The sequence below is a fragment of the Salvelinus fontinalis genome, chromosome 6 (assembly GCF_029448725.1).
Source record: "Salvelinus fontinalis isolate EN_2023a chromosome 6, ASM2944872v1, whole genome shotgun sequence".
Classification (NCBI taxonomy): domain Eukaryota; kingdom Metazoa; phylum Chordata; class Actinopteri; order Salmoniformes; family Salmonidae; genus Salvelinus; species Salvelinus fontinalis.
The window spans coordinates 36,814,751-36,829,073 of NC_074670.1; the positions used below are offsets into that span (position 1 = coordinate 36,814,751).

General features: G+C 44.3%; 1 protein-coding gene across 1 annotated transcript in view; it reads right to left on the reverse strand.

Annotated features, from left to right (window-relative positions):
• Positions 1-2,081: 2,081 nt before the first annotated feature.
• The window catches only part of LOC129857774 (eukaryotic translation initiation factor 3 subunit E), a 41,796-nt gene continuing 29,554 nt past the window's right edge, over positions 2,082-14,323 (reverse strand). Inside the window, exons 10-13 of the mRNA XM_055926327.1 lie at positions 9,736-9,845; positions 4,106-4,208; positions 3,433-3,567; positions 2,082-2,283 (exon numbers count right to left, since the gene is read on the reverse strand). Coding sequence (XP_055782302.1) covers positions 2,248-2,283; positions 3,433-3,567; positions 4,106-4,208; positions 9,736-9,845 — 384 coding nt within the window. The 3' untranslated portion in view covers positions 2,082-2,247. The remainder of the gene's footprint in view (positions 2,284-3,432; positions 3,568-4,105; positions 4,209-9,735; positions 9,846-14,323) is intronic.

The window sequence follows — 14,323 nt, forward strand, 5'->3', positions numbered from 1 at the left end:
GTGAATTGCAGTGCAATTTATTCTCATTTTAGGATTTCGAAGAAAACATAGTTGTATGGCTTTGATTCGAATGTATTTAATGGTCTAATTTTAGTGGATCAATTGGGAAGACAATGATCATCAATGTTTTACCTTCATCGTTGCCGTCATTGTCATTTGCTCCCAAGAAACAAGAATGAATGAACTTCAAAAGATGCAAAGGCCTTACTCTTGGAGAATGTCATGTGATTGGACAACTATTTGCTGCACTAATGAATGTTAAACACTCTACCTAATAAATTGACAGAAAACTAAAAACAATTAATAAACCATTAGCCACTTGCATTACCTCAAAACTAACTGAAATGAATGAAATCAAAAGCGATACCTGAGAATAGGCCTACTAACGGTCGTGAAAAAAAGACTATAAAAATCCCAGGTTAGGCTTTACTTCAGATGTCCTGATACCCACCGAGGTCCATCCTGTTCTGGTAGAAATAGGCTGCAAATGCTGTACCCCCTTTGACCACTAGGTGTGGCACTTAATCTTTTATTTATTCTAGGAAATTAGTTTGTCGGGCGCTTATCAGGACAACTGTCTGCCACCAGATGGGGAGCAATATTCTACTCAAAATAAACAGACATGAGGTAGTGTTTTAGGAAATGACTGAGGCCCAGGGGTTACAGATTGGGGTAAAGCGTTTGCTACGCTCCATATGTAGTCCTTGTATATAAAGCACATGTCTAAACCTTGGATGTGTTCTTCTGAAAAGCCAGAGGTGAATTCAGTCTGACCAGTCAACAAGAAAATGAAGGACAGTAAGGACCATGAATAAAATATTTTTGCAATGAATGTTTAAATCACTACCAAAGGCTTTGTAGTGAAAACCATTATTTGTATTTACCAATATCATGCTTGAGTTATATAACATAGCACAATTAAAAATGATTTATTGTAGACAGTGGGAGGAGCTGTGTCAGAGGAATACCACCCCACAGAGAAAACCAGAGACCTTCCATGACATTTACCATTTTTACACATTGTCACACTGGTTTTATACAAGACACAGGAGAAAAGGGGAGAGTGTTCGAACCTCAAGCAATAACACAATGCACGTTTTCCATTTCATCACACCCTTGCAAACCTTTTGTGGGAGGAAAAACCTCAGACAATATGTAAAAACAAAATCATGGAAGTTTCCCAGCCAAAACCAATAGTGAACTTCTGCCTGTTTATTACTTTATTCTAGTGCAGTGACAGACATTGTGGTCAAAGGGCTGTTTGCGGCAAGTCTGGTATTGGTCTGGACATCCGACTAAAACAACACAGGAGAGTGCACTGGTAAGGTGAATGATAATTAGGGGCTAGGATAACTTAGTTTCATGATGCGTCATGGCGAAGGACCGGTAAACCAATCACTTTATCCTCCCCGCTGGCCTGGTCCAAGGTGACGTCAGTGTTTGAATCGTCTGGCTCCGAGCCCTGAGTGCCATGGAAGCTGGAAGCACCTCTTCCTTTCTCTCCAGAGATGCAGCAGCCTATGGAAGTTTCAGTCTACCAAAGGACCACCAGTCACACACAAGAGTAGTCACCTACCTGAAACCATCTCCCCTTCGAGAACAAGGTAAAGTTGAGGTAAAGGGAAAGAAAGTTACATGAGAACACAGAAGCTGAAGGAAAAGTTGGTGAGAGAAGGGGGGAGCAAGAGGTGTAGAGAGCTAGAGGCACATTAAACTGATTAGTCTGGCTAACGGAGGTTTACGAGTCCCTCATGTCCTCGGAGGGAAAGATGACTGGCAGAGAATATGACCACTATTAACTGTACATCACCGCTGTCTGCCCCCTCCTCCCACTTCCCCTCCTGTGTGACTGCCATGGTGAACTGGGCCACTAAAACACCATAAAACCCAATAGACTAAACAGTCATTCATCATTACAGCGCATACATGAGCCGTATCACCCAAAACACTATTAACTGTCCCACTCAGTGACTTAAGGCGCACATTAAAACTTCCAAGTATTACCAATGCAAAGTCAGACCACTTAGGCCTCAACCGCCATCTGTAATGTCCAGAAATAAAAGCAGTCATTGGTGAAAATGGTTTGTGCATGTCTGTTTTATTGAATCACTGCTGACTTGAAACAAGAACACATTTTAAAAAAATCCTCTGCTCCTTGAGGGACAAGCAGAAAAAAATCCAGGATGTTGTTGCTGAATGGGAATGCTGTGTAGAAACAAGAATAAAAACATTCTCGGTGGTGTCTTGCTAAAAGCCAGTCTCTTGACCTGCCCAGTTGGGTGTCTAGGGGGAAAAAAGTTAGAGAAAAGGGAGAAGAGGTTAAACTACCAGTTGACAGACATTCAGTATTTTGTTTGAGTTTTAATGAATTCGGTGTCCACATTACAAACAAATTCTGTGACGAATTAGAAACAGAAATCCCCATGAGTGTATGTAATTGTACACGTGAAGTGGACTTAAAATTGCATGCGTGCCGAACCCCCAACAGCCCATCCAGACGGCAGGCAGTAAATGTATTAGAAGTGATTTGTAGCCCTGAGGATGTAATGACACTGTTGTTTGCGGTCTCTTGTCTAATTACAGAAATTACTTAATGAGGGCCTCTGCTTTTACTGAACAGAGTTATAGCAGCTCTCTTACTGCAAATAGTCAAACAATAGGGAGGTGGTAACTGAACACGTCAAAAGATACCTACTCAGAACTGGACAGTTAAAAGGGGGGACATTTAAAGCACACTAAGGCGGCCCCGTCGTGATTAGATATATTATATTTATAGTAACTGAGAGGGCCGGGGAGGCGGTGGACTGGCTCATTTAAAAAGGTTAAGAATCTGTTTAACTTTGGTTTTACAGACATGTCCTTCTCTCCCCAACTTCAAGGAGCACTGCTGGAGTGGGGAGAGGGTTGGGCTCAGGGATGTGTGCGATCATTGAGGATTGCCTTCGTGGAATAGTCTTACATACCACTCATACACAGTCAAGATCAAAACAGACCGAAATTGGGACCCCAAGCCAAACATCTGTGGGGACCTGTACTAAGTGGAGGGAACTCCGTAGTTTGAGTAATGTTCAGTGAGGCTAGTGTGAGAATCAACCTTATTTGCACAGAGGTAGCTGAGTCACAGGGCACAGGCCCTGTTTTACGGCAGCGTTGACATCTACCTTGTCATTAGGCCTATGAAGATCAAAGGGATGATGAAAGTGCCCGCTAGCTCCGTTAAAAACTGCTCTTACTGGCTGATTCCGTGTCAAGTGGAGCGTTTTGTTGAAACTGGTTCGTCGAAATTCTTCTAGCCATGTTCTCTGAGCTGATCATTTCGACAGGGCTTTGAACTCTGTCACCCACGTAAGACACAGTCAGCTGGAAAAGGGAATAGGTAGTCTAGTCTTTGACAAGGGATGGGAGGGTGGGTAGTGGTGACAACTCGCTTACCTCGTTCCTGCTGGCATGGGCCATCTTCTTCTCAATGTTCATGGCCAGCATCTGGCTCCTGAAGGACAGGCTCTTTGTCTTCTCAATCACCTGCTGGTACGGCGACACAGCGTTGTTCCCCATCACCACGTGACCCTGGATAAGAACAGGACAGGGTGAGGGGCGCACAGTTAGGCCTAAACACACAGCGGGGAGAGCCAATCACATCTGGTCTCATAGACACCACTGTTTCACCAACCGCCAGCCTCTCGGGACACATTTATGTAAATCTCAGTGCACATCAAGGTAATTCTATGTCATTCCAGACTGAGCAGCTAGGGTATGATTTGCTGATTACAGAGAACTCTGCGCCGTGACGGGTATGCCAAAACATGCAAAACCCAATGTGGAGCTGAACAGAGGAGAACAAGGACATAAAAAGGTTAAGGTATTGTGGTTGCTTACTTCAAACTGTGTTGTATACCCTCCTATTATGATAATGGCAGACAAATCCCATGCCTTGGTATTCTCGTCTAAATCATTCTACAGTTATGCACTTATACAGCATCTTGAGGTACACCGCAGAATAAGCTCCCCGATTAGGAAGGAGATTCTTAAAAATAAACTTGACTAATCAATTGCGTGGGAGCAGACGTCATTGATTGACGAGGAAGACGCAGGGCGTCAGTCTTACCAGTTTGGAGTCTATCTTGGCATCCAGCCTGGCGTTGCGGATAAGGTTGACAATCCATCTCTCCGCCTCCTCGGGGGTCATGTTCAGCTTGTCTGCCAGCATGCTAAGGAGGAGCAGAGGAGAAACAGGGTTTTTAGAAGGTGAGTGGAACAGTACACATGTTCTCCGATTAAATAGGTGGTAGAGAAGTTCAGTTGCTAATTGTTTAAAGAAAAATGTGGCCTGAGTGTTGTCTATATAGTTCATATACACACACGACATCACATTAATCAATTGGGGCGTGGAAAGGTGTACCCCTCTGTCCAATGAGGTCATTTCTGGGCAATAGGGGCCTTTTTGGGCCCCTTTTTGCCCAGGGGCAAAAGTTCAGTACAGCCTCTAATGTACTGAAGCAGACAGTAGAAAATACCACTCATCCACTCAAGGAAAAAAAGCCAAGATTAAGTGTACAAAACATGCTCTTTCCATGACAGACTGACCAGGTAAATCCAGGTGAAAGCTATGATCTATAATTGAAGTCACTTGTTAAATCCACTTCAACTCAGTGTAGATTAAGCGGAGGAGGCATGTTTAAGAACCATTTTTAGAATGGTAGCAGGTGCCTATGCACACCGGTTTGAGTATGTCAAGTACTGCAACGCTGCTGGGTTTTTCACACCCAACAGTTTCCTGTGTGCATCAAGAATGTTCCACCACCCAAAGGCCATTCAGACAACTTGACAACTAAGGGAAGCTTTGGAGTCAACATGGGCCAGCATCCCTGTGGAACACTTGACACCTTGTAGAGTCCATGCCCCAATGAATTGAGGCTGTTCTGAGGGCAAAAGGGGGTGCACATGTATATTAGGAATGCATTCCTAATGTTTTGTACACTTAGTGTATATGAAAATCCTTTTCAGTGGAGGTCTGATGCCATACCTCTACATTTGCTAGACTACTCAACATGATGAATGGGCTGCATTAGGACCGTAACAAAGCTAACAGGACAACGCTAATACATTACTAAGTCATACACATTCTTAGGCTAAAAGGCATATAAAGTAAAATGCAATGACATGTCAAAGCAACGCGATCAGGGGAACATAGCAAATGGTCTTACGTGAACTAGAAAAGAAGATGTAATGACTCCCCAGGCTAACTCAATTAGGAGTCGGTGGGAATCCCGGCTTCTCTCCCCCAGCCAGCCACTTCACTCTTCGATGTCCTCTCCTGGACACACACTTACATTCTCCCCACCTGGCCCAGAGCCTGCCGTGACAGAGCGGGACCTGCTACTGTCCCCCAAATGAAAGCCAGGTTGCTGCCGGGGTGCTCTTTGATAGAGCGGTGGGACATGGATGTGTCACCGAGGGCGAGAGGGAGGTGGGGGGCGCCTGGCGCTCTTTGAACCAAAGCCTTTTCCAGCGCAGCTGGCCTCCCTTGCGGCTTTGAAAATAACTAAACCCCCTTGATACTACTACCACCACCACCATCTAGACCCACTCTTTCCCACGTTTCCTGCTGGTCCCCGATTTCATATTAGGGGCCTATAAATATACCCATTTCTTCCACCACCACAAGTAGTACAGCTAGTTCATTCTCATCCCACAGCCCAGTCACCTAACACACACCTGGAACACACACAGCTTCGAATGAACCTCATTAATACGCTCGTTCAACAACAGATACTAGTGTGTGTGTAAAACCGTGAGGACTGTATGAAAAGTGCACCCCACTAAATATAATTTCATGCTCCATTAATCAAGTTCCTTCTCCCCCACGGAGGAGATCGGAGACAGACCTGTGAGTAAGCCAGATCCTGGCCACCCCAAACCACCTCTCAAGCTATGGGATCAGACCCAGTCCACAATAGTCGCCAATACCAGCAGGCCCGTTTCAACTGTCACTTCCCAAACGCTGACTTCTTTAAGACTTTCTCCCTCGTAAATTCCCATTTGGAAATAACCTCATTTGGGATAATGTTTGCCTTACCTCAAGGCCCGACAGCAAAAACACATTCTCGCCGCTCTCTGACCCAGCTTGGCATCTTCTTTGAAAAACGTATCAAAACCACGTACAGAGGGGGTTGAAATTACATCAGCGTCTGGAAGGGGCATAAAATAAAAAAAACAACCAACAAATAATAAACAGCATTACCTCAGCATAAAGAGGCACTGCCTCGGGGCATTCCAAGTAACAAGAGCGTGATGATCCATCACCACAGCAGTGTTGAAGGAGGTGGATACCAAACCCCACAGGCTGGAGGAGCACGACCAACCTGTCACTCACACCCAAATAACTAAATCTGCCCCCCCCCCATGCCTCGGCCGGACAGCCGATTACGGCAAAATGCTGTGGAAAACGAAATTGCACTTACGGCTCATTATGAAGGACCTAACAAGCAGGAAAACTGTCATTTGTCCACTCACGTGAGTTTGGGTTGTGATGGCTAACATGTGTCTGCCATTCAGGAGTGACACAATCAACACTAAGGAGAGACAGGCCGCGCCAGTTGGGGCAAAAAGACTCTGGTGGAGGTCTATAACAAATGTTCATGAAGTGTGAACTCGGCATGGATTGATAATTACAGCAATTTTCACAGCAAAAGCCGATTCATTTAACAGACAATCTGTGTTTAACGAAGTCTAACGGTAGTAGGCGTTATCCAACTTTTAATTCCCTTGTTGAAGACTGTACAAAGCAGTCAGTCAAGAAACAGTGTAGGTGGACAAACTCACAGTTAGTGTCTGAACACCCTAGTCCTGACACGCTCCAATTAAATTATCCGTTTCAAAATGTAACCCCAGAGATATGTGATTGCCGCAGAGGGGTACGGATAGAGTGTTTGTTTGGCAATTCCATCAAGTGGAGGGCACATGTCAGTCAAACCAGACTCAGATCCGAGATCAAGACAAACATGATCCCGTTTCCTCACGGGGAGTTCACCTCGGCCCTAACTCCCTGCAGAATGTGATCTCCCCAGCATACCACAGTAACACGCAGTACCCCAAAAGGCCCAGAGCAGCCCTTGCCTGCACCCAGGACAACTTCAGGGGTTAACAACCTATGTAATTCATAAAGGGAAATCTGGCAATGCTTTCCTGGGGAAGAGCATTCATGGATCATATTTTACAAAGGACTTTGCTTTATCACCTTTATAGACCAGGTCTTAACTTTTCTCTTAACCTGGAAATTCAGAAGATGGGGAAGGGGATATGAATGAAAGAAGGAAGGGGGGGGGGGGGGGGGGGGAGGACAGACCTACAAACTCAACTATAGACATATCCCTTGGCCCTTTAGCCAACTAGACAGCCTACTTGACTGGTTTTGTTTTACACAGCCATAGCCCTGTTCCTTGGGGTGGGGGGGGGCTCACTTTCATTTCAACCTCTTACTCACTCTGGCTTCTCAGCGTTCAATTTCAGGCTGGGGCGACGGACAGACTCCTGTGAGTCTCTCAAACACCCTCACACTCGGGGAGAGAGGTTAGGTGTGGGGGGGCGGGGGGAGGATAACTGTGTTGGAGAGAGAGAAAACTCCCATAGAAGTGCCCCCTTCTTAAAGTGGCTGGGCTCAGACGAATGCATTGTTAAACACTACCATATGATAGCATTAAGAAAATCCGAGCCATTTGGAACGACCCCCGCTTTCGGCTTGTTGGGGTAAAATAGATTTTTCGGGAAAACGGAAAATGACCGTGTGGTCTTTCTAATGACTCAATTGTGAAGTGGAAAGATCTTCCATTTTACATCTAAGTACACAACAACACTACTCCAACTACCAGAGAACTTAAGTGTTAGGAAAACATTTTGAGTGACGGGAAAAGACGTCCACGATCTTTCCATGTGCCACATTTCTTATGTACGTACTGACAATGTAAGTCACTGGACAGTGTACCAATTGGGGTCAATGAAATCAACATTCAAAGAAAGTCAAATATGATAATATTAAGTTTGTGAATCCAAAAAATTAAAACCAAATTGGAAAAACATACCCAAGTCTAGACAAACGGATATGTGGATGCAATTACGGAGCATAAGATCAAATCGTGGGGTCCCATTTTCACCGCCTCCTTTTTTACATGAGCCTTTCCCGCATAAAGTAACTAAATTACCCACACTTCTGGTCTACTTTTGTCCCATGCCGTGGGCTAAAAAAGCTAGCTAAATAACTGTGAAACCTTCATAGCCAACAGCTGTAAAAATGTCCTCATTAAAAACAGGCATCAGATTCATTTGAGTCCATGCTTGGATGCAGAGCGCTTCTGGGTAGCCAACTAATGACATGGAATTTGAGCATTTGTCAAAAATAAACTACGTGTTCTGTCCATCGTCATCGCAACGGCTTTAAATAAACACGGAAATCGCTGACACTGCCGATCGCCGCTGTGTTTGTACCTCAACTCAGCTTGTTACCTCAGCTAACAAAGACCTACAAAGGAGAGAAAAATTAGAAACGTCACAATTCAACTTCCTACTGTTACCACTAACCTTTGTGGTCTTTAACAAGTAAATGTATCCAATTGCAGCAAGTCTGCCAAAAAAAGAGCCGGCACTCCTAATCAATTCCAGACAATCTGGAGATTGACAGAGCCCTATCGTGTTCCATGGTTCAACCTTGACTACAGACTCCCACAGCTCTGTATAACAGGCACTGCAATAATTTCTGTCAAAAGTTACAATTCATTCACCCTTTCCATTCAATGTCCATGACAGCAAATCCCAAATATTCCATTCAAAGTTTGAGTCTAACCATTTTTGCCTTAGTACAGTTACTATGACATCTTTCTAAATGTATTTCCACAAGTACAAATGTTCAGTGTAGACTAAAAGCATTGAGGTAAAAATTAAAAAGTTGTATATCAGACTAGAGTGCACCTAATCTGTATAGCTATACATTCGTTATTTTCTAGAATTGATGCACAAGAGGCAGCCAAATCCTTAACTGTGGACCATTATCTTTTCCCCCCTAATGCTCACCACAATTAGCATTGACTAAAAGTATTGTTTTGAGGGCTATCCAAGGCAAATTCATTATAGTGGATGTGACAAGGCTTCGGAAGAGAGTGAAAAGAATTACTTCAGAACCCTCAACACCAGCCACACTGACCCAGCACGACTCAGAAGTGGAGCTACGCGGTTCCTCTCCCCTGCATCAGCAGCTGGCAAAATCTGAAGCCATCAAGAACCTGACCTCTCCCTGAGAGAAACTTGTCCCTGGTTTAGTCTCTCACTCAGGTGGTCTTTAAAGTTTAGTGAGCAGAACAACCAGGAAGCAGTTAAAGCTCCATTGCCTAATCCCTAAAATGTATATGTGGAGATGTGAGTATTTGACTGGGGAAGGGGGCAATAAACACTTATCTGCGGGGGGGGGGGGGCATTCCTGTAATCACTGCACATATCCACCCTCTTCCTGCAGTTGGTCTGCTTAGCAAGCTCATTGGCTGGTGATGACCTTCCTGTGTAAGTCTTTAGCTAGTCTAAGCTGACCACTGTAGTGCATGGTGCACATCTTAGCATTTGGACAGTGATGGCGAATAACGGTCTAGCAAAGACTGATCTCTTGCAACGTTCACCATACTTAAGTCCGGCAGCAGCTTTCCTTCCTGTCAGTTCCCCACCTGGTGCTTTATGTCACTCCCTTGGTCTCACCTGATGCTGATGCACTGGTGGATCCTGCAGAAAGTCTCAAAGATGAACAGACGGGCATTCTCAATGAAGTCCTCCAGGCAAGCCACCAGGAAGAAGTCATTCACAAGCACCTGGAAGAGATGGGAGGGAAATAAAAGTTAACAGTAACACAGTGTTATAGTGAGTATTTGTCTGTGTATGCATTTCTATAAAGTACCACTGCAGGGTTTAGGGAAAGTAAAGCAGTTAAATGACAGAGTTAAATGACAGTTAAGCTAATTCGTAAACTCATTACTGCAATCAAGACTGGGTTCTGACTGAGTGGCCCTGGAGAGCCATAAAAGGCCAGCAGCAACAGGTTTCCCCCTTGCAGTCTTTATTTGTGATTGAAGCCCCGATTTAAATTGTGGGAAAACCCAAGTCACTGTCAAATTAAAATGCAGCAGAAATATTTTTTTCTCTTCTCCATACTTGCAGAGTAAAGAGGGGTGAGGGTCTTGCTCTAGCCATATTTAAGTTACCAAGCAATTTACTTTGACAAAAGTCTAAAGGAGAAACCCCCATCTGTAAAAAAGTAATCCCAAGCCACTCGGGGTGCTCCAAAATCTACCACAAATCTTTTAATTCAGCTGTCTCCACATGAAAACGGGAAACAAGAATTGAGCCAGCCACTGACTTATCACCGTTCATCTGTGCAGTGTCAATTGTGCAGTGCGGGAGAAACCAATTTATACACCACCACACTCTCAGGGGTTCTACAGCCACCATAGGGGCAAGAACACCCTCTGCTCAACATTAGAACACATGGGCTAGGGGCACTCCAGGTCTAGCTACACTAACAGACAGGCTACAGAAAAATTGCAAAGTTTACACCGCCATAAAATAGCAGTAAAACAGATCTACTTTAAGTGTTCATGACCCCATTGTTCATTCAAACGTTGCTTCAAAAGGCATACATTCCTTTGTGGTCATTACTGCGTTCCTACTGTCTTGAGTACTAATTCACATCACAGACCTCAGTCTTCATAAGTTCTCCAAGAACTCAAAAAACTCTGCCTAAAGCTTAGACAGCTGTTTTCACCTTCCATTTCTGCTTGAAGAAAACCCAATTACATGGCACTATCAGGCAACACCACATTTCAGCTATGACAATGCTTATCTAGGCATGATAAACTTTGAACAGCTAAGTGTCCTAATCACTGTCATCTGGGATTCGGCCCAAGATCCTCAAACACGTTTTGAAAGGGCTATTAGTGGCCTTTTATGCCTAATCTGATGAGCAAAACTTGCGGTAGGTTCCCCCTCCGCTTTCATCAACATGCAAAAGTCGCCAACATCTGACAGCGATTCCAGCTTGGGGGGAACCTGCTAGGAGAAAAACACAGGCGCCTACTTACATGACAGGGGGCGGATTCAAATAAGACTGGTCTCTGCACTTCACTTTTCAAATCAATTGCCACTCACCGTTGAAGGTTGCAGTGAAGACAGGGAAGTTGGAAAACGGTACCGATATCTGACTATTACAGCCATCAGTAAATAGTTGGGTATCACCCAGAGTAATGTACCAAACTGATGCATTACACATGCTCATCTAAATGGAATGTCTTTTTACCTCTCAACCATCACTCTACAAAATTGACTGATGTTCTTTTTCGTGGCGTATGTCTCCGTCTGCAAAACCCCCCTGCCTTTATTGCTTTCAAATGAGGCCAGTTTGTGAAAATGTTTGCAGACCCATCACACTTTATGCACTTAAAGGTGGAGCACAGCAGCTTAACTGTTGCACAGCCACCCACCTCGACAGACAGGTAGTCCTGCGTGTGAACGGAGCGCGCTCTGATTAACCCTTGTTGGCGTGTACAATCACATATTTGTGATAATTGTTGAGTGGTCCCTGCAGCAAACCGTCGCAAAAATGTGATTGGAACAGTAGCAACTGAACATATGACGCCAAAACAGCACTGTCTGAAAAGCATCTAAACAATGTTATGTACTGATGGGAAATAAAGCCGTATTCCTCAATATCACCTTTTATTGTAAGAAATGCTAACGTCATCATCCAAACATCACACAGAACACTTCCACAGCCAAACTCATTCCATAAACCAGTCTAAATAACAGATTTTTTCAACTACCTAACAGCTAGACTTGTTTAAAATATGCTCAGAGGGGTTACAAGTGAGAAATGAAATAGTTTGAAAACAAGATGCGTGTCAGCTAGCTAACAGCAGCTAAATTCTTTGATGGCAGCCATATTTGTTTACATTTGACAAGCAAAACCTCCCTAATCCCATTCACTGTAAAACGCAAATAAATTGCAGCCAAATATGGCTGTGCCCATTGCATGAAAAACTTAGATTTGTAATATGCTAAAAAGTGGCCAAACTATGTACTTGTTACAGTGTATTCAAGAACCGAAGCACATTACTTTTTACCTTTTGACAAATCACAAAGCAAATAGATCACCAAATACAAGCCTACCGCCAAGCCTAACTTTAGCGGGGGGGCAAACAGAAGTTGACGCTAAGTTAAAATTAAACTCCTGGAAAGGGGATCTGAGCTGGCAACCCTGAGGTACCATAGTTACAATCTGATACCGCATCCAAAACAACTGGGAACTTTAAATCTCCAACTTCTGAGCTCCCCCAGACAACTGGGGACTTGGAATATGTTTTGCAAGAATTGGAATGCATGATTTGTCACCAGTACTTGAAAACATGTGAACACATTAGGCTCCATACATACGGTATGCTACAGTAGAAACGACAAGACGATATACAGAACATAAGGCACTTACTTTGATAGGAAGGTACACATGTCAAGTTATTATTGGAAAGGAAAACAATGAAGGCAATGCATATTACAACCAGAAAAGGTGCCAGGGGGAAGAAAAAAAGTTGGGCCTGGTCTATTTATTTATTTTACCCCTTTTTCTCCCCAATTGGTAGTTACAGTCTTGTCCCAACGCTGCAAAGGTCGAGAGACATGCGTTCTCCGAAACAAGACCCTGCCAAGCCGCACTGCTTTTTGATAAACTGCTAGCTTAGCCAGGAAGCCAGCCACACCAATGTGTAGGAGGAAACACGGTGTTTCCTCCAATGTGTAGGAGGAAACACAGCGTCATCTTGCAGTCACCCGGACAGCCACAAGAAGTCACTAGAGCGCGACGGGACAAGGAAATCCCGGTCAGCCAAACCCTAGCCTAACTCGGACGAAACTGGGCCAATTGTGTGCCGGCTTATGGGTCTCCCAGTCAAGGACAGCTGTGACAGCATGGGATCGAACCCGGGTGACTCAAGCGCCGCAGTGCCTTAGACCACTGCGCCACTAGGGTGGCCATGCAACGCCTGTTCTAACTAGAGATGCGCAAAGTCTTCATACTTGATCTGGGGAAACACAGGGGAAGTGCTTGGGCTCTGAGAAATTTGTCTGACTCAGTAAATCCTCAAATTGTGCACAACAGTGAAACGGGCTACTTCATGTATGAATTCATTTACACACTAATTCAAGCTTCTAGAAAATTATTTGCAATTAAGTTCAACCATAGCCTATAATTAGCGGGCAGCTTGCCTTGGTTTGAAGGCAGCGGGGGTTACCCGTCCTGCTGCGTAACAAATAAGTGCATTCTGACAAAAAAAACTCGCACTGGGGCGACCTTTACAGATATTTGGAACTCATGCGCGAAAAAGGTGAAGGCTTGTGTGTGTGCTGGGCCTGCTCTGAGAAGACTGACAGGACACTACTCCCAAGGCAATGCTGCTAAAGCACCTCAAGGAGAACTGGCATCCAACCTGAGTAACAGGGAGCAGCATCTGCTCCAACCACATGAAGTCTCTAAACAAGACCCCAAGCAGGGAAGTCGAGACCAACCTAGAGGGATCTTTAAAAGTGCGCGAGTGTTCAACGAGCTTGATGATTGAGGGCATGTGTAAAGTCTATGCTGAAATGGGATACAGTTCCAATATCTTTGGTTGTATGTAATTTAGCGATTGCTGCCCCCCCCCACACCAACCGAGGCATTCGCACAGGAAAGATCTAATTTTTGGAGGCAGTGCTTTGGATAGTCTGTCAGAGCACACATTTGTCAGAGAAAAACTATCAAATAAAAAATGTATCTGTACAAATTAGTTTAGGTATAGGTTCCTCATTCGTTAAGAAACAGACTGGGGGAGCTAGAGCTAAATAACTAGCTAGCATAAAAGAACGCTAATAATCATTATGGAAACTGTTTGTGTGAACATAAACCAGAGATAGGTCATTGGTTCAGATTGGTACGCACAGATGAACTAAGTTCACCATCTACTACAGTCTGCACGAGTGAAGATTTCTGCTAGAAGCAGCAAAGGCAGCAACCACCGGTAACCTTCGCAATATTTAATTTGACCCATCACAAAATGGTGGTTGGCGTTGCCCAGGGAGTCGTTTTTGTACATTTTGAAAAAATGTCTTCTTCACAGTCCACCGCGAGCCAACACCTCTGATGAACAGCTGGCTCGTTATTATTACCTCATTTGTGTCACTGAGAACTAGGCCTAGAAGGACAAAGGCATTGCTGGAAGTAAAGTGCAGCCTTTATTTTTAGCTGATGCACTACAGTTACTTCAATGGT